General features: G+C 52.2%; 1 protein-coding gene across 1 annotated transcript in view; it reads left to right on the top strand.

Annotated features, from left to right (window-relative positions):
- Positions 1–20,365, top strand: part of LOC128830334 (collagen alpha-1(VII) chain-like) — a 181,470-nt gene that overhangs the window by 147,571 nt on the left and 13,534 nt on the right. Inside the window, exons 69-79 of the mRNA XM_054016154.1 lie at positions 1,319–1,363; positions 3,572–3,607; positions 4,085–4,144; positions 4,944–5,069; positions 7,373–7,444; positions 7,919–7,954; positions 9,593–9,652; positions 12,335–12,379; positions 14,689–14,724; positions 15,648–15,683; positions 19,061–19,117. Coding sequence (XP_053872129.1) covers positions 1,319–1,363; positions 3,572–3,607; positions 4,085–4,144; positions 4,944–5,069; positions 7,373–7,444; positions 7,919–7,954; positions 9,593–9,652; positions 12,335–12,379; positions 14,689–14,724; positions 15,648–15,683; positions 19,061–19,117 — 609 coding nt within the window. The remainder of the gene's footprint in view (positions 1–1,318; positions 1,364–3,571; positions 3,608–4,084; positions 4,145–4,943; positions 5,070–7,372; positions 7,445–7,918; positions 7,955–9,592; positions 9,653–12,334; positions 12,380–14,688; positions 14,725–15,647; positions 15,684–19,060; positions 19,118–20,365) is intronic.

The raw sequence follows: 20,365 nt of genomic DNA, 5'->3' as shown, positions 1-20,365 counted from the left end.
CTCCGTCACAGAGCTGAGCTGAAAAGCCTTTAAAGACAAATTAAATCCCCGAAGATCCCAAATAATCATCAGCCTGACTCCCCACGGCTCAATGTCTTGTAAAGTCATTTACACTGGAGCAAAGTGGGGTGTCAGTTCTTGTTGCTGTTTATTATTTATATTAGGGTACCATTTAGAAGCCCCAGCTGAGATCAAGGGCCTTTTGTGCAAGGTGCTGTACATGCATATGAAGAGTTTCCAGTCTCAATACATGATACAGACAAAAGTGGGAGAAAGGAGGTTGTATTATTCCCATTTTACAGATGGGCAGCTGAGGTGCAGGAAGTTCAAATTGTATGGCTACACTGCACACTAAGCCCGGGCTCGGACTCAGGTTTGAGCCCAAGCCCCGCTTCCGTCCACACACAAATCAGTCTGACTTGGGTCAGCCAGCACTCAGGACCTGGGTTCTGTGACTTGGGGTTGTTTTGCAGTGTGGACGCAGCTCAAGCTGCAGATCTGAGTCAGAAGATCTGGGTAGTGAGGTCTGGATGTGTTAGCATGGCTGTGAGATCTGGGTCCAGCAGTAGTAAGCCACAAAGCTGTGGGGATGCCCAAGCATAGGCTTGGAAACACCAAGTGCACAAACTCAGCTCCCACAGACCCGGGTTTACAATGTAGGGTAGACAGAACCTTGACTGGCCCAGGGTCACTGTGGCAGTTGAGGGGATGCAGCAGTTTGCAGGAGAAACCCAAATGCAGATCTCAGCAGGTGAAAAGCCTCGCTGGAGCTTGGCTCGCGATGATGCCATCACAAGGACTCGCACCAGCCCCCATGCAAATTTCAGCCCTCCCTGGGGAAAACTCCCTCTGATTGGCTGTCTCCCCCACTTCCCCGCCCTCTGGGGAAGAGCAGCCAATGAGAGCTGCTGCACGAAGCAGGCAGAGCTCTCCCGCTGCCCCTCAGGAGATGGAGCCCGGCCCATGGAAGAGGCCCCCAAACTACAACTCCCATGAGGCACTAGGGCAGTATTTCCAAATAGTCCCAGTTTTCAGCCAGAATTTTTCGGCCTCAAATTTTCCACCAAATAATCAAAATCACCCAGTTCTATCCTATAGGCCCCTCTCCCTGTGTTAGAATAACAGCCAATCTCCCTTGTTCCCACCCACACCCCAACGGACGTACATCTGTCCCCTTCATCATCTCTCTAGTCTAACAATGTGTATTTCCATTGTGCCCATCACTGTGGTATCTAGGCATGAACTGGACAGATTCAGAGCTCAGGTCAGTCACTAAGGTTAGCACAAAGGAGTGAAGGAGCGGCTTTTTGCTTTACAGGGAGAAAAGGGATCTCCTGGAGCCAGGGGAGACAAAGGAGAAAAGGTACCTTCAATTGTTTTGTGTGTTGCAGCAATATTTGACATGGGGAACGAGTCCCCGGCTCCCTAGGGGCTGACCTGGCTACCCATTGCCAGCCAATTACTAACTCAAGTCCTAGGTGGATCTGGAGTCCGGGAGTTTTAAATGGAGCCCTGATTGCTATGAGAGTGACCTATGTCAACACATGTGTAATTAGTTAAAGATCATGTGCCAATAGATAGTGCTCAAGAATACATCTGCCCCTTTCTGCAGCAGACCTGAGTTCCCTACTGCCTGGGGGCTTCTGTTTGTGCAAAACGGGGGTGCAATGCTACCAGCTCAGAACGGGGAGCATCTCACAGCCTCTTTGCACTAGTGGAAAGGACGGTGGATGGTGCAAGGCAATGGGACGCGGGCCCAGTCTGTCCGGCTCAGCGGCAGACCTCAAGCAGGATCCCCCGAAGTTGTTGCTATGCTGATCCAGGTGCTCGTAGCAATGCGCTGTCCTAGGGATGTGGCCTTTTTTATTTCACAGATGGCTCTAGAGAAATAAACAAGGTGGAAATATTCAAATGTTCCAGGATGCGAAGGAGAGGGGAACGTGGTTCTCAGTCAGGGCAGGGAAGCAGCACCAAGGATTGCTGCAGACTAGGAGAGACGATGGGCCGGTGTGAACCCAGGGTGACAGAGCGGGAGGTACCTAGGATCATACAACAGTTCCCACCAACTATCAGTGAAAGACAGTGCTGGGCAGGCGTTTTAAGCCATGTGTCCAGCGTCTAGGGCCACTGAAGTGGATTGCACTGAGTCTATGCCATGCCATTTGTATCCAGTGAATGGGCGGATGGGTAAACTGGGATGGGAATGCCACTGCACGGCCAGCAATCATGCGGTTGCTAAAAGTTTGGTGGCACAATAAGCTCGCCAGTGATGGGCGTTGACTGAAGGTCTAGCAAGACCACCTTAAGGACCTAGCTAGGGATCGACCTGGGTGGCATTCAATCCACAAGGAGGCTGCGTGCCTTTGCGATAACGATGATCGGAAAGCCAGCTGGGCCACCTGTTCTACGTATTCTGCAGGAAGCGCAGTCGAAGGCATGTCGCTGTAAAAGTGTCTTGGGAGCGAGGAGGGAAGAAACTGCAAGCATCAGAATGGTTTGCTCGAGGGGTTGTGTCATTAAATGGTCACATTGCAGAGCTGTCTGTAACGTGCATGCTCTGTAGTGAGGGAGATGAGGAAGGACTGGGCATCCCCTCCTTGCCAGGGAAGATGGGGGAGCTGGGAGAGAACTTGAGCTGCAACGTCCGGATCCGGATCCAGATCAGAAGTTTCTTATGGCTCGATGGTTGGGATCCAGCATGTGGGTTTTGCCCATAGGAAAGATAAAGACTCAGGTCCAAATTCCCCCAGTGTTTGGGGCATTCAGACCCTCTTTAGTTCCGGCCTAGCTCTAGTACTGACCAGATCCACAGTGAATTCGGAAGAGCAGGCTGATGACCTAAGATTGTTTGTTCCTGGTGCTTAAGAGCTCCTTTGAAGCTGCTTCCTACAGACAAGAGCGCCTGGATTTTAACCCCCAAAGCAGTGATTCTGTCCCTAAAAACCACTCGTTCATATCTGCCTAGGACCGGCTGGTGATTCCAAGGGTAAGACTGCAGGAAAGATCTACGACTTATCTGTATACACTTAGGATCATTCAGCTAGTGCTCTCCGTCCCTTTTGCTCCACGACCAGGGCCGGCGCTTCCATTTAGGTGACCTAGGCGGTCGCCTAGGGCACCAGGATTTGGGGGTGGGGCGGCATTTTGCCACCCTTGGCAGCAATTCTGCGGCGGGGGGGTCCTTCCACGCTCCGGGTCTTCGGCGGCAATTCTGCGGCGGGTCCTTCACTCGCTCTGGGACCCACCACCAAAGTGCCCCGAAGACCGGGAGCGCGGAAGGACCCCCATGCCGCAGAATTGCCGACGACGACCAGGAGCGCAGAAGGACCCCCACCTAGGGCGCCAAAAGCCCTGGCACCGCTCCTGTCCACGACCATGCTTCCTGTGCCCTCGTAGTGAGTGGAAGCAGCAGTTCCTAGCCCACAGTTATGACCAGCCGGAGATTCTCTGTGCCCCTTGCAGATTACACAGAAATCTCTGACATGGTTCCTGATCCCATGCAGGGCATATTTCACCCAGCCCTCTTCCCCAGCAATGATCACGGGCTCTGTAACGTTCTCTTCATTCCTAGGGCACTAAAGGAGACAGAGGAGAAAATGGTCAAAAGGTAAGAGATGACTTTGGTACCATACTCAAGGACTCTTCTGCTTAGGCCGCTGTTCGTACATCATTAGAATTCATGTCTTGCTGTCCCTTCCTGGCTGTTCTCTGTACACAAAAGGGCTTTGTTCAGTAATGCTGCGTATATAGAGCTAATCCCTTTAGACGATCAGCTGCTGCCTACCACTGTCTCTTGTGTTTTCTCCAGCGTCGAGCTGTTTAGCTTCTCGCTGTAGTTCTCTCCCTCTGGGAGTGGGCCATATAACTCTCCTCCCTCAACGGCAGATGCAGCAGCCTTACATCCATCTATCTTGGGGGGTTCTGTAGCTCCCGTATCCGGAGTATTGACTTCAGTGGGAGTAGGATTGGGCCTGAAGTGAGCAGCACGTAGTGACGTGTCCAGTATGATTTTGACAGGCCCATGATGGAGGAAGCGGTGTGTTTCTGATTGTTCTTGATCTCCTCCCCTTGTCTCTCTTTACAGGGAGAACCAGGAATTGGGTTCAGAGGCCCCGTCGGTCAAGCTGGGCCCCCTGGGTATAAGGTAAGTGGACAGGATCTCACTTTGTGTGCACATCATCCAAGATGCTCTCTCTTTGTGCCCCTTGCTGATCGCACAACCACCATGCAGGCAGGCACCAAGGGTCCATGGGGCTCAGTGGGGCTTGCAGAGATGGGCTAGCAAAGCCAGTCGAGGCTCTGGGGGGCAAGACCACCCGTGTGTTCCAAACGCACAGCTCTGGGGGCTGTCTCCTGCATGGCACCGTTTCACACCTGACGTTTCCTTTGGGGTGGGCAGATGGAAGGTCGTTTTACCGTTGCCAGAGCTGGATGCTGAAGAATCAGGGGCGAAGCCAGGCTGTGCTTGTGAGCTCCCAGGACTGAAATAAATGGGGTGCTGCAGGCATGTGAGGATTGGGAGGCATTGGTGGAGCCATTTCAGGCTGGAATAATAGAGGTGAACTCGCAGGTCAGCGTTAAGATGCTCTGGCAGAGCAGTGTGGGGCATCGGGGCTACAATGGCTGCTGCAGGGCAGAGGTGGGAGTGTGAGCTGCGTGGGAGCCAAGGACTGGGCAGTGGGGGGTGTTGCAGGTCTCATGAGGGCAGCGGTGTGCAGAGAGGTGCCTGTCGGCCCTGTGCCCGGCTCAGGCCAGTGTCATTAGGCCCTTCCTTGCATGGGCACTCGGTGGACTCTCCAGTTAAATCTGGAAGGAGCAGGTAGATGTCAAGGGAGCAGAGAACCCCTTGCGAATACCCTGCTGGTCATGGCTACAATGAGCTGTGTTACCAGGGAGCCTGCGGCTCGTGTTGTGACTACATCCACATGATTCCTTTGCCACAGGGAGAGCCCGGGGCCCCGGGACCTCCGGGAGTGCAGGGCATCCAGGGTATTCGTGGCAACCCTGGCATTCCAGGATCACCGGGAGAGAGAGGAGCCCCAGGTCCATCAGGCATGCCGGGGCAGAAGGTAGGTGACATGTCATGGGCAATAAAGAGTGAGTGTGGTGTGGGGGGGGAAGAGAGGACTGCATTGTACCCACAATCGCAAGGCACGAGGGTGCAAACAGATGCTGAGACTCTGTGAGAAGCCGTGTGGTGGGAGGGACCTCACGCAGCGTGGGACAACCAGTCCCAAGGGCCATTACCGTTCCCCCACACCCAGCTGAAATCTTGCCTGTGAGATTCAGGAGGCAGAGCTGTTCTCAGCACACGTCTTGCTGCCGGAGCACGAAGACCTTCCTCCCCGGGAAATGGCTGTGTCACCCTGACACACACCGTAATCAGCCTCAGTGCTACAAGCACAGCAGTTACAGCGCGGTGAGCAAGCTCTCGTGTTGTGAGCGAAGAACTGCGTGATGCACGGGGACAGTTAATCCTTGCCGGGCGCTGCTGACGTTGGGATGTTCCTTTGCTCGGCTGTTCCGCGCGACACCAAGAGCAGTCCCAGGTGTTGAATCACCGGGGCGCTTGGAAGCTGCTGTATCTAATGTTAGACCACATCAGCCAGTCCAGCCCAGGAAAAACAAACAGTAGCCCCCTCCCAAGCACTGCTCCCCTTGCATGATGCCCGATCACTTGCCCTCCAGCAGTGGTTCACTCTTTCCCCCTCTTCCCTACGTTTATTAACTCCCCGAGGCTGTGAAGCCACAGGGGACCACCTAAGCTGACCTCCTGTGTAACACAGGCTGGAGAACCTCACCCTAGAGATTCCAGCATCAAGCCCAGACCTGGTCTGTGAGCTAGAGCATCTCGTCTCTATCAGCTTGTGCGGACGGTAGCACACTGGAGAATTTCAAATGACCTACTCAACAGTCGAACCTAGGGATGGTCAGACTGCATCAGACCCGCCCTCCATCTAACTCAGTAGCCGATCTCTGACAAGCTTTCTCCCTGGGATGGATCTGCAGATCTGCCTGCAGAGCCAGCCACCCTATGGGCCCAAAGGGATCTTCTTTTTCATTCCTAGGAAAGCTCAGAGTTGCTTAGTGTGATCTGGGGAGATGGAGGCTGTTCCTCAGCCGCCCCCTTGTAGAGTGGTTTGGCCGGGGCTCATCCCTCTCCAGGCGGCGGGGAACCACACCGCCTCGCTACTTCCTTTCAGTTGTGATGGGCAATTAGCCTGCCCATGGGAGTCTCTTGCCGCGGCGGCAGTAGAGGCAAAACACAAATAGTTATTCACGCCTGGTGGGCGGGCAGTAGTGAGTCACAGGCTCAGGTTCTCAGACAGGAGCTGGGTAACTGTTATATAATGAGCAGGCCCCGGCCATGGGTCAGGGCGTCAATGGCTCAGGCCCTCAGGCAGGGCTGAGCAAAGGCAGGTAGACATCAAGTCCAGACTCTTGGCTCCGAAGGGCCTGGGAGAGGGGGAGACTGACACCCACAAGTTGGGTGGCAGGGGGGGACACAGCCCCTCCTTCTCCACTGCGTCCCAGCCCAGGCCCTACCAGCGGCAGAAGACCCGCTGCTGCGTCAGGGGGATCCTCGCCGCAACACATGGACATAGGCTCTGACAGTGCTGCAGCCAGACTGGGGTCGGCTGCCCCTGGGCTACTGCCTAACTTCCCCTCCTGTGGTACCTGGGTCCAGACGGTGTCCTCCGGGGGGCCCAGCACCATGGGCTCCTCAGGGTACCTGGCGAGGGGTAGGTTTGGCAACTCCTCTAGGTAACTTGCGAGGGGCAGGCTTGACAGCTCCTCAGGGCTCTGATCAGTGTCAGGCGTCAGCAGGTCAGGCCAGTCTCTGGGTCCGCCGCCAGTTGCTAGGGTCTCCTAACTGGTAGGGGAGGGCTAGCTCAATGGTTTGAGCATTGGCCTGCTAAACCTAGGGTTATGAGTTCAATCTTTGAGGGGGCCACTTAGGGATCGGGGCAAAAATCACTACTTGGTCCTGCTAATGAAGGCAGTGGGCTGGACTTGATGACCTTTCGGAGTCCCTTCCAGTTCGGTGAGATAGGTATATCTCCATATTTAAAAAAAAAAAAAGGTGTCTGGCCTCTCTGGCAGCTGTTCTTCTAGTGAGCTCTGGGGTTGAGTTTTTATACTTCCTGTCCTGCGCCTTGACCTCTGGGAGGCGGGCGCAGCGTTTGCTGGCTCCTCCCACTTTGGTGTCCAGAGAGGCTCGTCCCTCTCGGGGGCGGTGGGGAACCACACCGCCTCGCTACACCCCTCTTGTAACCCAACCCCCTACCCAGTTGCCTTACAACTATTGTAAGCTTCTACTGTTTAGGCCATTTACTGCCCATCTCCCTCTTAACGGCTTTTCTGTTTGAAGGGGGAACGCGGTAGGAGAGGCAGGAATGGATCCACGGGGCCGGCAGGACCTCCAGGGCCCCCGGGAAAACAGGTGACCTTTGGTTACTTTCACTGTTGCATTCCGTGAGTGAGCTACTCGTAACCTTGTTATTGTATATTTTGTGCGTTCCCCAGTCATGGACCAGGATCCCGTCGGGCTAGGCGCTGTAAAAACACAGATCCTTAGTGCACAGACCCCAGACTGTGAGGGGGAGTCCTACACAGGGGCTGGTAGGGGACGGTGCATGGATCCTTCCACATGCAGATTTGGCCTCGGCTCAGGAGTGAGGCCCAACGGCAGAGGGATCACGGCAGGGAAGTTCGTGCTGCTGCTGCCCATGCTGTATCTGTCCCGTGGAGGGAGGGAGGGCTTTGTTCTCCGGCTCTCAGCCCAGTTCTTTTCACCCGCTCTGAATTCCTTTTGCTGTGCGTGTTACAACCTGCCTGCCGCTCGCCGGCTCCATTCCTTGGGGCACGGTGCATCAGAGGTGTCACAAACTCAAGTGTGTGTCTCCTTGCTCTGCAGGGGATGCGAGGGCTGCCCGGGACCAATGGCAACAAGGTGAGCTGAGGATGGCGGGAAAGACAGAGACGATGCCAGTATGAATCCCAAAATGGTAGCCTCTGCCCAAAGCTATGGGCAGGGATGGAGGGGTGGGAATTGCACTCTGAGGAGGACTGAAAGGAAACACCATGACTTCTCGCTGCCGCCTGTCTCACCCCATACAGCTGGAAGCCAGGCCTGACCCCATCCAACATCCCCACCTGCTTAGGGTTGCCTAGTGACTGGTTTTTGACTGGAACGTCTGTTCAAAAGGGGACCTGTACAGTGTCCGGTCCAATGCACTGACTGGACACGAACAGTCCAGTTACCGCGGGTGGGGGCAGGGAGAGGCACCGGGTCATCAACCTCAGCCAGGGCCGCCTCGTCCTACCTGCATCTCATGGGCAGACAGGCTCCGTATCAGGGGCTGCAGCTCCTGTCCCAGCCCTGGAGCAGAGGGAGCCCAGCTGGGGGGGCGGGAGGGTGGTGGAGAGGATCGAGTGATGAGGAAGGGGGAGAGCAACGACAGGCTTCAGGGGACGAGGCGGAGCAGGGGGCGGGGCCTCAGGAGGCGGAGGCAAAACAGGGGGTGGCGGAAGGTTCCGGTGCTCCTGCTGTAGTGTGCGGTTTTCAGAAATTCGAAGTTGGCAATCCTACACCTGCTCCCCCTTCATGCACTTGCCCCCTGAGGACCCACACACCTGAATGGTCTCCTCCAAAGCAGTGTTAACAGACGAGAGGCCTGTTCCCAAGCCCAGGGAGGTTTTTCCGTGGATTGCCATGGGCTTCCGATCAGGCCCCTACTTGAGGGATTATCGCTTCCCACTAACTTGTAAAAAATGGAAAAATTAATTAAGAAAACGCTGGAACGGATGGGATCCAGGCGAGCTGCCCTGCCCCGTTGTGTTGTTTTTGTTGCACACCAGCCCCGTGCCTGTGCTTTAAGCTGTGTCTGTGCAGAACAGTTAACCTGGGGGATTGAGCCCCTTTGTTAGCTTCGCCCAGGTGTGAGCATCCCCGCTGGCGAGCCGTACCTGCGTCACTGTGTCCTCATGCTGTCTGCGCTTGCCCGTGTGTACCACGGGCATAGCCCATGTGTCTTTGTGCTGCGATGCTCTAGGATTCTTTCCTGGTCAATTGCAGGAGAACTTCTCTGTCCTTCAGGGGAAACTGTGGCACGGCATTGGAGGACTGTTCCCACTCGAGTGGTTTAGCCAGTGTCCTCACATCAAAGTGGGCAAGTTCCAACCCAAGTTTCCAAGCCTCCTCCAAACCCAGATCCGAGGTTTTTCTGTGTGGACAGTAGGGGTGTGTGGGTTAACTGTGCAGCATAGACATGCCCTTTGATGTTGCCCTCTTAAATTGTGGGCCCCTCCGGGCAGGGGCTGTGATTTGTCACCTGTCTGTGAGGCAGCAATCCTGCTGTTGGCACTAGAGCAATAACAAGGGGATAAGCTTGGTTTGGGCCCAGCCATTGTGGTCTTTGCAATACAAGGGATTGAGCCAATGCCCGCTGGAATTGATGGTAAAATGCCCATTGATTTCAGGGGGCTTTGCCTCATGCCCTAGGTAGTAACAGAGAGGTGTGGCACCGAGAGGAGGAATGTGCAGCTGTGTCCCTGAAACGACCCCTTTGTGTTCCTTTCTGTTGTGCAGGGGGAGATTGGCCTCGGTGTGGCAGGTGCGAGAGGTCCCCGTGGACTGCCTGGCCCCGGGGTAGGTCGTTCCATCACCACGCCAGGTTCCGTTCGGTTCTCTCATTGCAGTGTCTGTTCTGAACGTGCTAAACGTGTTATCGTGCAATAATCACTCCTATCAAAAGCCCCTTCAGGTGCTGACCCTTTGAATCCCTTTGAATTTTTACTGAGACCAAATTTGGCCATGCTCAGAAGCGATGGGCTCTGTCCACCCCACACACACCTGTGCCTCTGTGGAGTTGGCATGAAGCTAATGCTCCCTCCCACCACTACTGATCTGCCCCCAAGGTGCAAAGGAGGCGTCATGGGAATTACACTGACTGTTTGCGTCTCTCTCTGAGCCACCAGACCATGGTCTCCTGCCCTGCTCCTTTGCACTCAGCCACCCCACCCCGCCTCCCGGTGGCATAGGTGGAAACCACACCTCAGTAAGTGAACATAACGGAGGCTGAGGGCCTGATGCTGATCTCATGGAGGGTATGTCTCTGCAGAGGAAAACCTGATCACGGGCTACCCTACCCCTGAGCTACCTGAAATCCAAGTTAGTGGGGTAACAGCAACAGTGAAGACAGATACTGCCTGAGCTGCAAAGCCTGGCATAGACCCTGGGTATGTTCTTAGCTTAAATAAATAAATAAATAAAGCCCACACTTCACTGCTAACATCACGCGCGCTAGATGGCTTCAAGCTAGCTCAGGTAGGCTAGCCTGATGCACAGCTCCTGCCGTGTAAACTTACGCTTGCACTCATGTAGCTTCATGGCCTTCCGTGGATTTACTCCTCATCTACACTGCCATCAACATGTGGCTATCCAGCCAGCCTGGCCTCCCAGATCTTTCTGTTCATTTAAAATTAAATAAAAGAATTAAGCGTGAATTCCTCTCTGCCTCCCCACCCCCGGAATAGAATGTACACAAAGTTCTAACAAATAAATGGATATGTCTGTAAAGTGCCAACCATAAAGGGGCCCGATCCTGGAGTGGGGCCTGTAGGTGCTACTGTCATATAAATGTCGTATAAACCTGAAGGGGGGGTTCCAAAGAGGATGGAGCTCGACTGTTCTCAGTGGTGGCAGGTGACAGAACAAGGAGCAATGGTCTCAAGTTGCAGTGGGGGAGGTCTAGGTTGGATATTAGGAAACACTATTTCACTAGGAGGGTGGTGAAGCACTGGAATGGGTTACCTAGGGAGGTGGTGGAATCTCCATCCTTAGAGGTTTTTAAGGCCCAGCTTGACAAAGCCCTGGCTGGGATGTTGGGGTTGGTCCTGCTTTGAGCAGGGGATTGGACTAGATGAGGTCTGTTCCAACCCCTATGGTTCTGTGACATAATTATTGATAAAAAATAAACATCTTATTAGTACATTTGACTAGTGAGAGCTGAGCTGCTTAAACAGAATAACACCCCCCCAGAGTGCAGTACCGGGGCGGGATGCAAACCCTCATGCAGCTAGATCAGAGAAGACGTCTTCATGTGCTGCTTCCTCTGTGGCCGTTCTATGAATAAACTGACTTTACCATGCAAGACATTTATACGAACCCACCAGCTGCCAGGAGAGCTGTTCAAATAGGCACTTGGGAAGCGCCGCTGACTGAGAATGTCAACAGCTGTGTAAGGTCTAGTGTAAATCTTGCTAAGGTTTTTTTTTTTTTGTGGGCCGGGGGAGGTAATAAAACAATGAGAAGCTAATTCTGCTTTTAGTACTGTTGGGTAAACCTAGAGTGAATCACTGGATTCTTTGGCATTACGCTGAGTTTACACTAGTGTAACTGAGATGAGAACCTGGCCTCCCGGGGCGTACTTAGGTCTGTATAAAGACCTGGCACTTGCAGTCAGACAGATCTTCCAGGATTTAGCTTGTAAGGCCAAAATGTACTCAATGAATTAGCCGGCAAGGCTACAGTGCATATGTAGGTTTCTGAAGGGTTAATACATGAGTAATAGGTGTTCTAAGCAGGGTAGAGACATGGGCCGTGTGTTATAGACGGGTATAGGCACATGGGATTTCATAGGAAGGCTACATGTACACACATTTTGTAAAGGGATAGGTAGATAACAGGCAAGCAATTCCTATCGACAAATGTAGAGGGGACAGAGCAATGAGGTGCATTCCAGGCCAGATTCTGGGCTGCCTTATTTACGGGGCGTGGTCTCCCTGACGTTCATGCAAACAGAACTCGGCCCTTTGCTTGTCACAGAACGACTCCATAGAAAAGCATCTGACCCCTCCTGGAAACACTGGGAGCTGAGAAGATAGTTCCCTACCTCAACCTTTTCCGTTGGTCACCCACTGCTCCCTACCCCACCAGGCAGGGACTGTCTTGCCTCCCGTTCCCTACGCCGCACGCACAGGACAGCTGGAAATGCAGCTTTGCAATGAATACACTGTGACTTTGAAGTGTCCAGGTCACCGTTCTCCAGGGGAACTGGGCACTAAATAATAGACCGATGGCAGAGGGTCCAATCCTGCAGGCTCTTTGGTCCAAGTCCTCAAAGGTATTTAGGCGCTGAATTCCCAGTGGTTTCAATGGGAGTTCGGCTCCTAAATACCATTGAAGATCTGGGCCACTATGCACAGGTCATCCATTGACTTCAGTGGGAGTGCCATGCACGGAGGGCTCGCAGGATGGGGCTTGTGTGTATTATCCATGCTTCGTTGTTTGTAGACACAGTAATGAAACTAAATCTCTCTTTGCTAACAGGGGGAGGAGGGCATTGCAGGAGTCCGAGGCCCCATTGGCATGATGGTAAGTCAATCAGAACAAAAGAACGGCCTTAGAGGGCCAGACCAGTGGTCCCTCTAGCCCAGTATCTCATCTTCTGACAGTGGCCGATGCCAGATGCTTCAGAGGGAGTGAACAGAACAGGGCAATTATCGAGTGATTCAGCCTCTGAAGCCTATGAGGATGGTTTTGTGACACCAGGCCCAAGGCTGACTGGTGAGATGCCCTAGATGTGGACGCTGCTATAGGATGAGGTTTTCAAAGCCACATAGGGACGCCTGCCCACTTCCCACTGATTTTAATGGGAGTTGGGTGTGCAGATCCTATAGGTGGATTTGAAAACATGGGCCACAACGCTGAGTGTAACTGACTCATTCCTTGCCCATTCAGCATGACCTTTCCACAAAGGGCTTTTTGATTCAGCATGCAGCTCCGTTCCCCCTGCATCCCTTTCTCTGCATGATCTCATGGAGCTCCGAGTCCGTACGAACTCTTGCCCTGTGTTCCCAGAGGGGTGAGTTATGGGCCAAAAATCCCTGACTAGGTACAGCAACAGCAACACACGATTCCGGGGAGTACCCGTGGATGGGAATAAAGGAGAAGTAGATGGAATGTGATGGGAAATAGTGACAGTTGTGGAAACCCAGAGATTATGCATCCGACGAAGTGGGTATTCACCCACGAAAGCTCATGCTCCAATACGTCGGTTAGTCTATAAGGTGCCACAGGACTCTTTGCTGCTCATCCAGAGATTATTGCATCGCAAGGCCTGGTGGTAAATCTCATCCTTAAATGCAGCGCACGGTGAGGGCACCTCTTACATTATTAAGGCAGAATAATCTAGTGGTTAAAGCAGCAGGGTGGAGTCTGGAGACTTGAGTTCCATTCTCTGCTCTTCCACTCTGTGTGCCCTCATAGACTTTAAGGCCAGAAGGAACCATCCTGATCACTGAGTCTGACCTCCTGCCCGTGGCAGGCCACAGAACCTCGCCCACCCACTCCTGTAGCAGACCCCTCACCTCTGGCTGAGTTACTGAAGTCCTCAAATCATGGTTTAAAGACTTTATGTTACAGAGAATCCACCATTTACATTAGTTTAAACCTGCAAGTACCCCATGTTGCAGAGGAAGGTGACCTGCCCCCGGGTCCCTGCCAATCTGACCTGGAGGAAAATTCCTTCCTGACCGCAAATCTGGCGATCAGTTAGACCCTGAGCATGTGGGCAAGACTCACCAACCAGACACGTGGGAAGGAATTCTCTGCAGTAGCTCAGAGCCGTCCCCATTTCGTGTCCCATCTCCGGCCATTGGAGATATTTGCTGCTACTGGTTGCAGGGTGGCTTCATGCCATTGTAGATAACCTCGATGTACCCTTGTGGAATTCGTTTAAAATGTCTGGACCCCCTTTCCCCACCCATCTGTAAAATGGGGATAATGATCCTTCCCCAGCTTTGGAAAGCGCTTTGAGATCTTTGGATGCTATGTTAGTGCAGACGATCTTGTGGGGATGTAGTTCAAAGCCTAGCATGCCGAAAGCCATGGAAACCTGCCTCCTGGTTGTGTAGAGCCAGAGGGTAGGATGGAATGGAGCCACTGGTGACTCTAGAGTGGGTCTCACACTGCTTCTTCTGCAGTGTTCCCAGGAAGGATTGAATACGTCCATCAGGAGTAGATGGATGGTTATAAATGGAGACGCTACAGTTCTTCTTCTGCACCACTTTGAGAATCAGGAAGTAAAAGAGCTAAATGGGGGAAGTCAGAAAAGTGCAAGTCTTTATTCACCTGTTCCACAGCGCAGTGGGGGTTGGGATGCTCAGTAGTTAGGTGCTCATCTGGGATTCCAACGTCCAATTCCTTGCTTTGCTGCAAGCTCTGTGAGACATGGGGCCAGGCGCTTAGGTTCCAGATCCCCAAAGGCATGTAGATGCCTAACTCCCCCTGCCCTATGCCATGCGGTAACAGCACGTCCCCGTCTCACTGGGGTGCTGTGAGGATCAATACATTACAGAGCGTGAGGCGCTCAGATACTTGGGGCTGTATCAGTATCTCAGACAGATAGATCGCTTTGCCCCATGCATATGAGGAGACGGGCCCGAGTCCTTTTGGGGATCCAGTCGCTTGCCACAATCGGGGCCTGAGTCTCCTCTTCTGCCGCCTTTGCCAGCAGAGCCGTTCTACCAAGTCACCCCAGCGCGAGTGAGAGGCGGCTCAAACCGTCTGTGCCACGCTCGTCCTGTCCCCAGAACTCTGCCCTCGCCTGAGGACGTTGCTGCTGCCTGCCACGTTGCCCCCACCAGGTGTTCGTTCTGACATGCTGTTTCATGTGTTTGCAGGGTCTGAAAGGCCTGCCCGGAGCGAAAGGAGAAAGAGTAAGCAGCGGGCGTCTTAGCTTGACTTTCTGCGGCGCCTGGATGGTCACCTCATCCAGGCAGACCTCCAGTGGACTCCATGTTCCCCAGCGCCCTGAGTGATGGACCCCATTGCTGAGGACATACGCTGCTAAGCATATTTCAGCCAGTCTCCACCCATACATTATTCACTCTCCCTTTGCTCTGGTTTCCAGGGCCAGATTCTTGGGCGAGAGCCGTGGGAGCTACCCAGGCTAAAATACCGTTCCCTAATTAAACAAAAACAAAACCACGTTCGCAACCACCTTAAATCCGGTCACTGTGTCGTGTAGAGGGGGGGCGATCCCTATATGTGAGCTGGGGAAAATAACACTGAGCTGCCTCATGGCGCTGTAGACAATGGGGAAACCGGTTGATGTTTGTACAGTTCTTTGAGAACGTAAGGTGGTATTTAGGGGGAAAGTATAGTGCGGATTATTCTTCCTGCCAGACCACGAGGAATCCCAGGATTCTGCCTTTTGTGGGATTATCAATGCCTGTTTGCAGACATCTGGTGAGAAGGACACCCACTGTATTACATTTGGAATGCTAGGAAAATCCCAAACACATAGGAGAGCGTTGTATAGCAAAGGCTTTGTCTAGGGGCTTGGCCAAGGGACTGGGGATCAGTGCTTGTGGGTTTGGTTCCTGCTGTTCTGCAAGTCACCTAAATCCTCTGGGCCTCGGTTTCCCCAGCTATAAAATTGGGATGGCGACACTTACGTTACATGCGACTTTGTGTGATGAGTTAGTCATTGCAAAGCGATTCCAGGTGCTCAGCTGAATTGCATTCTCTGAGCATAGGTTGCTATAGTTATAGATAAGAGCAGTTTGTAAACAGATGGGTGTATTGAGTGATGTGCCAACGGTAGAGAAAAAGCCTTCCATTGTCTTTTTTGTTTCAGGGTGATCGTGGCCTCCTGGGACTCAAGGGAGAAAGAGTAAGGGACATACAAAATATTGACTGTCTGGGGGAGGTGGGACATAAGAAGTTGGAAGGGCTTTATGAATGCCAGTTGGCAGTTGGACACGTGTCTAAAATAATGTCAATGGGTGGACAAATTAGAGACATAAATGAAAAAAATTATGTTTTCAGACATCTGGGACCTCTGCTGTTTTCTAACCAAGTAGAAGAGAGAGCTGTATCGTGCCTAGACAGTGGTGCAGCTAATCTGAAGCAAGTTCTGGACAAGGATCCTGAACTTTGGTGTCTGCAATGGCCTCTTATCTCAGAAGACCTAGGTTCAACTCCTGCCTTGGTTCACAGATGGAAGGCATGGCGTTTGTAGACCCAAGTTTGTCCCTAGTAGATGTCTGTCTTTACCAAGAACCAAGCCTAGTATACTAAGTTAGATATGAGATGAATTGGCGGAGCTATATGAAGAAGCTTCAACCATTTTCTGCTAGCACCATGGCTGGCTGAAGTCACTACTATGAAACCTTGCTTTCATAAGAATTCAGAAGCAATCCTTCACCCACCACAAAAATGCAGCCACCGCTGAGGTGGAATGTGGCAGCTGATTAATGTTGCGCTGTACTGCTTTGTAACAGTTTAGGACAGGAAGTGAAAAATATATCTGATTACAGTTTGCACAGTTCATCCCAAAACATGTTAGAGTCTTAAAAATCATGAGATTGGTTATATCAAGTAATATTAAACCAACACCAAGAAGAGATCTGAAAAGTGCCCCATTGCCTTTGTCCAGAAAGTATTGAATCTCTGTCAAGTTTCCTGTTAACTTTTCTCCTGGGTGAAATGGCTTGTTAGTAAAGGAGGTTTAGAAAACCTACATGGCAATTCTACCGTTGAGCCAAAGAGTATTAAATGATTAAGGCTGATTTGTGTCTGAAGAATCTACTTTCAAAGGCGCCCTGCTCCAGTGACAAATCAATTCTTAATCTCTTTCTTGAAGGTACCTGAAAATACTTCCCAACCTAAAGGAATGTGGAATGCCTTCTCCAAAGGATGCCTTAATAAAATATAAGGAGGCTGGTGAGATAAGACAGGATGGGGGAGATCATTGGGGTGTGCTTAGTTCTTCCACTAATTGCTTCCTAACTTTCTTGCTAGCTCCTGCTTCACCTGTGCGAAACTCTCCGTGTTATGCAGGACCTCGGAATGGATGAGCCCATGGTCTCTTCTGGTTTTAAAAATCTGTTAATCCCAATCCAGTTTGCTTTGAAATCCTTCAAGCTCAGGAAAGTGGAAGAGTGTCTCAAACTGGAAGGGATGATGATGATGATGAATTTATTATTTGTATTGCAGTCAAGATCAGGGGCCTCTTTGTGTTGGGTGCTGTGCAAACTCACAGTAGAGTCCCTGCTGCAAATGGTTTACAGTCTCCAGAGAAGCTAACAAGGAGGCCGCAAGATTTAAATGTGCACTTTGTGCTACTAACGTTCATAGTTAATTAGCAAACAAAGACTAGGTTTGGTGCCAGCTAAAGCTTCATCAAGACACGTCCCATCGATCCAAAACCCGAAAAGCATGGAAATAAGAAGTTGTGCATTCCTTTCCAGCGTCATCTTGCCTGCTACACTATCAAGAATACACGGCAGTGCTCCATGAGGGTTTCACTTCCCTCACCAACGGATATTGACATCAATATAGACCCATCACCAGACTCATGCTGTAAGGCAAAACCTCCCTAGTGTCCTCCCAAGGCTGCATATCGACAGAGAGCACATTGGACTGTCCCATAGTCCATGCCTTTGGGGAATTATTCTCCCTTAACACTGCTGACATCACCATTAAGTGTTGGGATTTAACTCATTAATGTTTGTAAAGCTGCCACTAATACAGCTGAGTCGCCCAGTGCTGGGATGTTGACAGGGTGTGAACGCGACTGAAACACATTCATTGCAAAATTCAAACGGCGACTCCCAGAAAAGTGTTTGCACTATTCTCCCAGCTCTGCGTTTTAGCACATGCCTGAACCCCACACTCTGCAGTTCGCCCATCATCCATTGATACTTCTCCATCCCTCAACCCCTTCAGCTGTCATCCTTTCCCTGGTCCTCCTCTCTCAAAGAAAGAAACACGGTCTTGTGCTCTGAGCTCGGGACTGCTGCTCCAGGACCTCCTGCATTCTAATCCCAGCTCTGCCACCGATTCACTTGGTGTGAAGGGCTCTGCTCACCGCAGGTGCGCCCTCTTGTGGGTTGGGCTGGGAATTAGCTTTTGCCCGTTGTGGCGCCCCCTGTTGTCAGTCCCGCTCTCTTTTTGCAATTCAAAGTGCTCGCTCTTCGTGACTCGGCCCTCTTGGCCAGACCACTGTACAGGTATCAAACTTCCACCGGACAAGCCGTCCGGATGCCACCTCAGACGGTCTTCTGTTCCACCACCGGGCCTTGTACCACATCCCAGTGGCTGGTAGGGGAACCAGGCTTGCAGACAACTCTGGATTCCAGCCCAGGGACCCTGTGACTAGCAATCCAGATCTGCTTAGTCTCAATCCCTGTTGCTGTTTCCCTGAGCTCCTTCCTACCCCACCCCTCTATCTCTGGATTTCCACTGGAATTGCCTCAGCTCCCCATGGCTACTTCCCCCCTCTTGTCCTTTTGCCAGACTCCCTCGTCCAGGGCCAGATTCCAAAGTGTGCTCTCCCCCTGGACTTCCTCCTTGTCCCTGACCAACTCCCTTTCCCTCTAGACAGTGGCTGCAGGCCCCTGCTGTGTAGCCCCCTCCTGCTCTCACTTCCTGGCTGTATTATCCTGTCCCAGCTCCTCCCTAGCCGGGCTTCATCTGCAGTTAGTCCTTATCAAGCCCTGGCTCCCCTCCAGGTGCAGCAAATAGGGTTAATTTGCCCCTTCTGGCCCACATTAACCTGCTCGGGACTCCTGTAGAGGGAACACCCCATCCTGCCCTCCACGTCTCCATCCCTATAACGGGATACCACGGATGGAGCAGTGAGACGTCACCATTATGGTTCGTCCTAGTGCAGCGCTGGGGAGATCAATGTGAGCTATCGTTATAGTCTGTCTTTCAAGTGAGCGTCACGCTAGGGTGAGGAGCCAGCTCGCCACACTGGGATGGAAGTCTCCCATCTCTGCAGCATCTGCCACCCAAGCTCAGGAATGAACCCAGGTCTCCTGCTTCGCCTCGTGCTGCTCTCGGCCAGCCCATGAAATCTGTGTTGTGGCTCAGGGGCAGGGTGGATATTTTTATACCTTTGTTATTGTGATGTAAATCGCCCAGCATGTTGTCTGCTGAGCCATTCGCAGCAAATGTCGGTCTGTCCAGTGGGGCATATGGTAACTGCAATTCTGCCTCATTGCTTGGGTGTCCATCGACCGTTATTGCCTGTCTGTTTCCTAGGGTGACCCCATTACTATTTTTGGACCTCAAGGCTATAAAGGCAACAAAGGAGATCCGGTAGGTTGTGACCGTTCTCTTTGAAAGCATGCCTGCCCTTCAGTAATTGGGAGCAGTTCATTCTTTCATCTGCAGTAGTAGTCGTTGGGTATATGTCTACACTGCAGTGGAAGCCCAGGGTTCAAACCCAGGCACCAGTCTAACCCCCCTTACATCATGCTAAGCCAGGGCTCAGACCCAGGATTCCACGGGCACGGTGGGTCCGAGCCCGGGTCAAGCTGGGACCCAGGGTTCAAGCCCTATTGCTTTGTAGTGTAGACTCCTGCTCTGGGAGTCTGCCAACAGTATCCCACAGGCTGACTCCCTTTGGCTGGTGGACAGTCAAGTTTTCCCGCACTGCACCATGAACAAATGGTTAGAGCGGCCACATTTTGGGAGATTGTTAGGAAGTTTGGGGTATGGGTGGTTGGACTCGGGCCCGCATAATGCAGTATAGATTCTGGAGCCCCAGGTTGGGACCCAAGGTTCTACTAACCCTGGGCTTACGTTGCAGTGTAGATGGACCCTAAGAGTCACAGAGTTTAAAGCTAGCAGGGGCCACCAGATCATCCAATTTGACCTCCTGTATATCACAGGCCACCAAGCACCATCTAGCCACCCCCCACCCCAAGCCAACTGTCAGAATTAGACCCAAGTATTACAGCCCTCAGTCTTAACCTACTTGATTGGTGTTTACTGCTCTCCTATGTATTCTGTGTCCTGGTTCTGGTTTCTGTGTGTTCAGTGGCTTTTGAGATGGGAGCCCTGGCTGAGTTGATGAACAGGCCTGGTGACTATCTCAGAGGGCTGGCTAGCTCATAAAATGCCCAGCCAGGAGAGATGGAGAGCTCCAGGGATTGGGTAGGGCATAAAGGACCTCTCACCTCTAGGTAGCTGGTTTCGACCCGGGTTGATTGTCTACAGAGAAGCAGTGTGGGACAGTGGCTAGAGCATGGGCCTGGGGTATGTTCCCATCTTTGCAGTTGGTTAATTGTGCCATCTTAGGCAGTCACTTAACTTCTCTCTTCCCTAGGTTCGGCCTTCTGGAAAATGGCGTTAATGATACCTATTAGCCTTTGCAAAATGCTTTGAGATCTGCAGATGACTGCAGCTGCACAGTGCCAAGTGCTAGTAATAATACTTATCTGTGGCTATACAAGCTGCTGCTGAATAATTTTTGCAGTTTGGTTGCCTGTGCGAAACAAGTTGGGTGGTGTCGACCCAGTTCCTAGAGGGCATGGAATTGAGCTACCTTCTCCCCCCTGAGCA

This window comes from Malaclemys terrapin, chromosome 1 (genome assembly GCF_027887155.1).
Source record: "Malaclemys terrapin pileata isolate rMalTer1 chromosome 1, rMalTer1.hap1, whole genome shotgun sequence".
Lineage (NCBI taxonomy): Eukaryota > Metazoa > Chordata > Testudines > Emydidae > Malaclemys > Malaclemys terrapin.
Note: the sequence above shows the minus strand (reverse complement) of the source record. Positions and strands in the feature narration are given on the sequence as shown.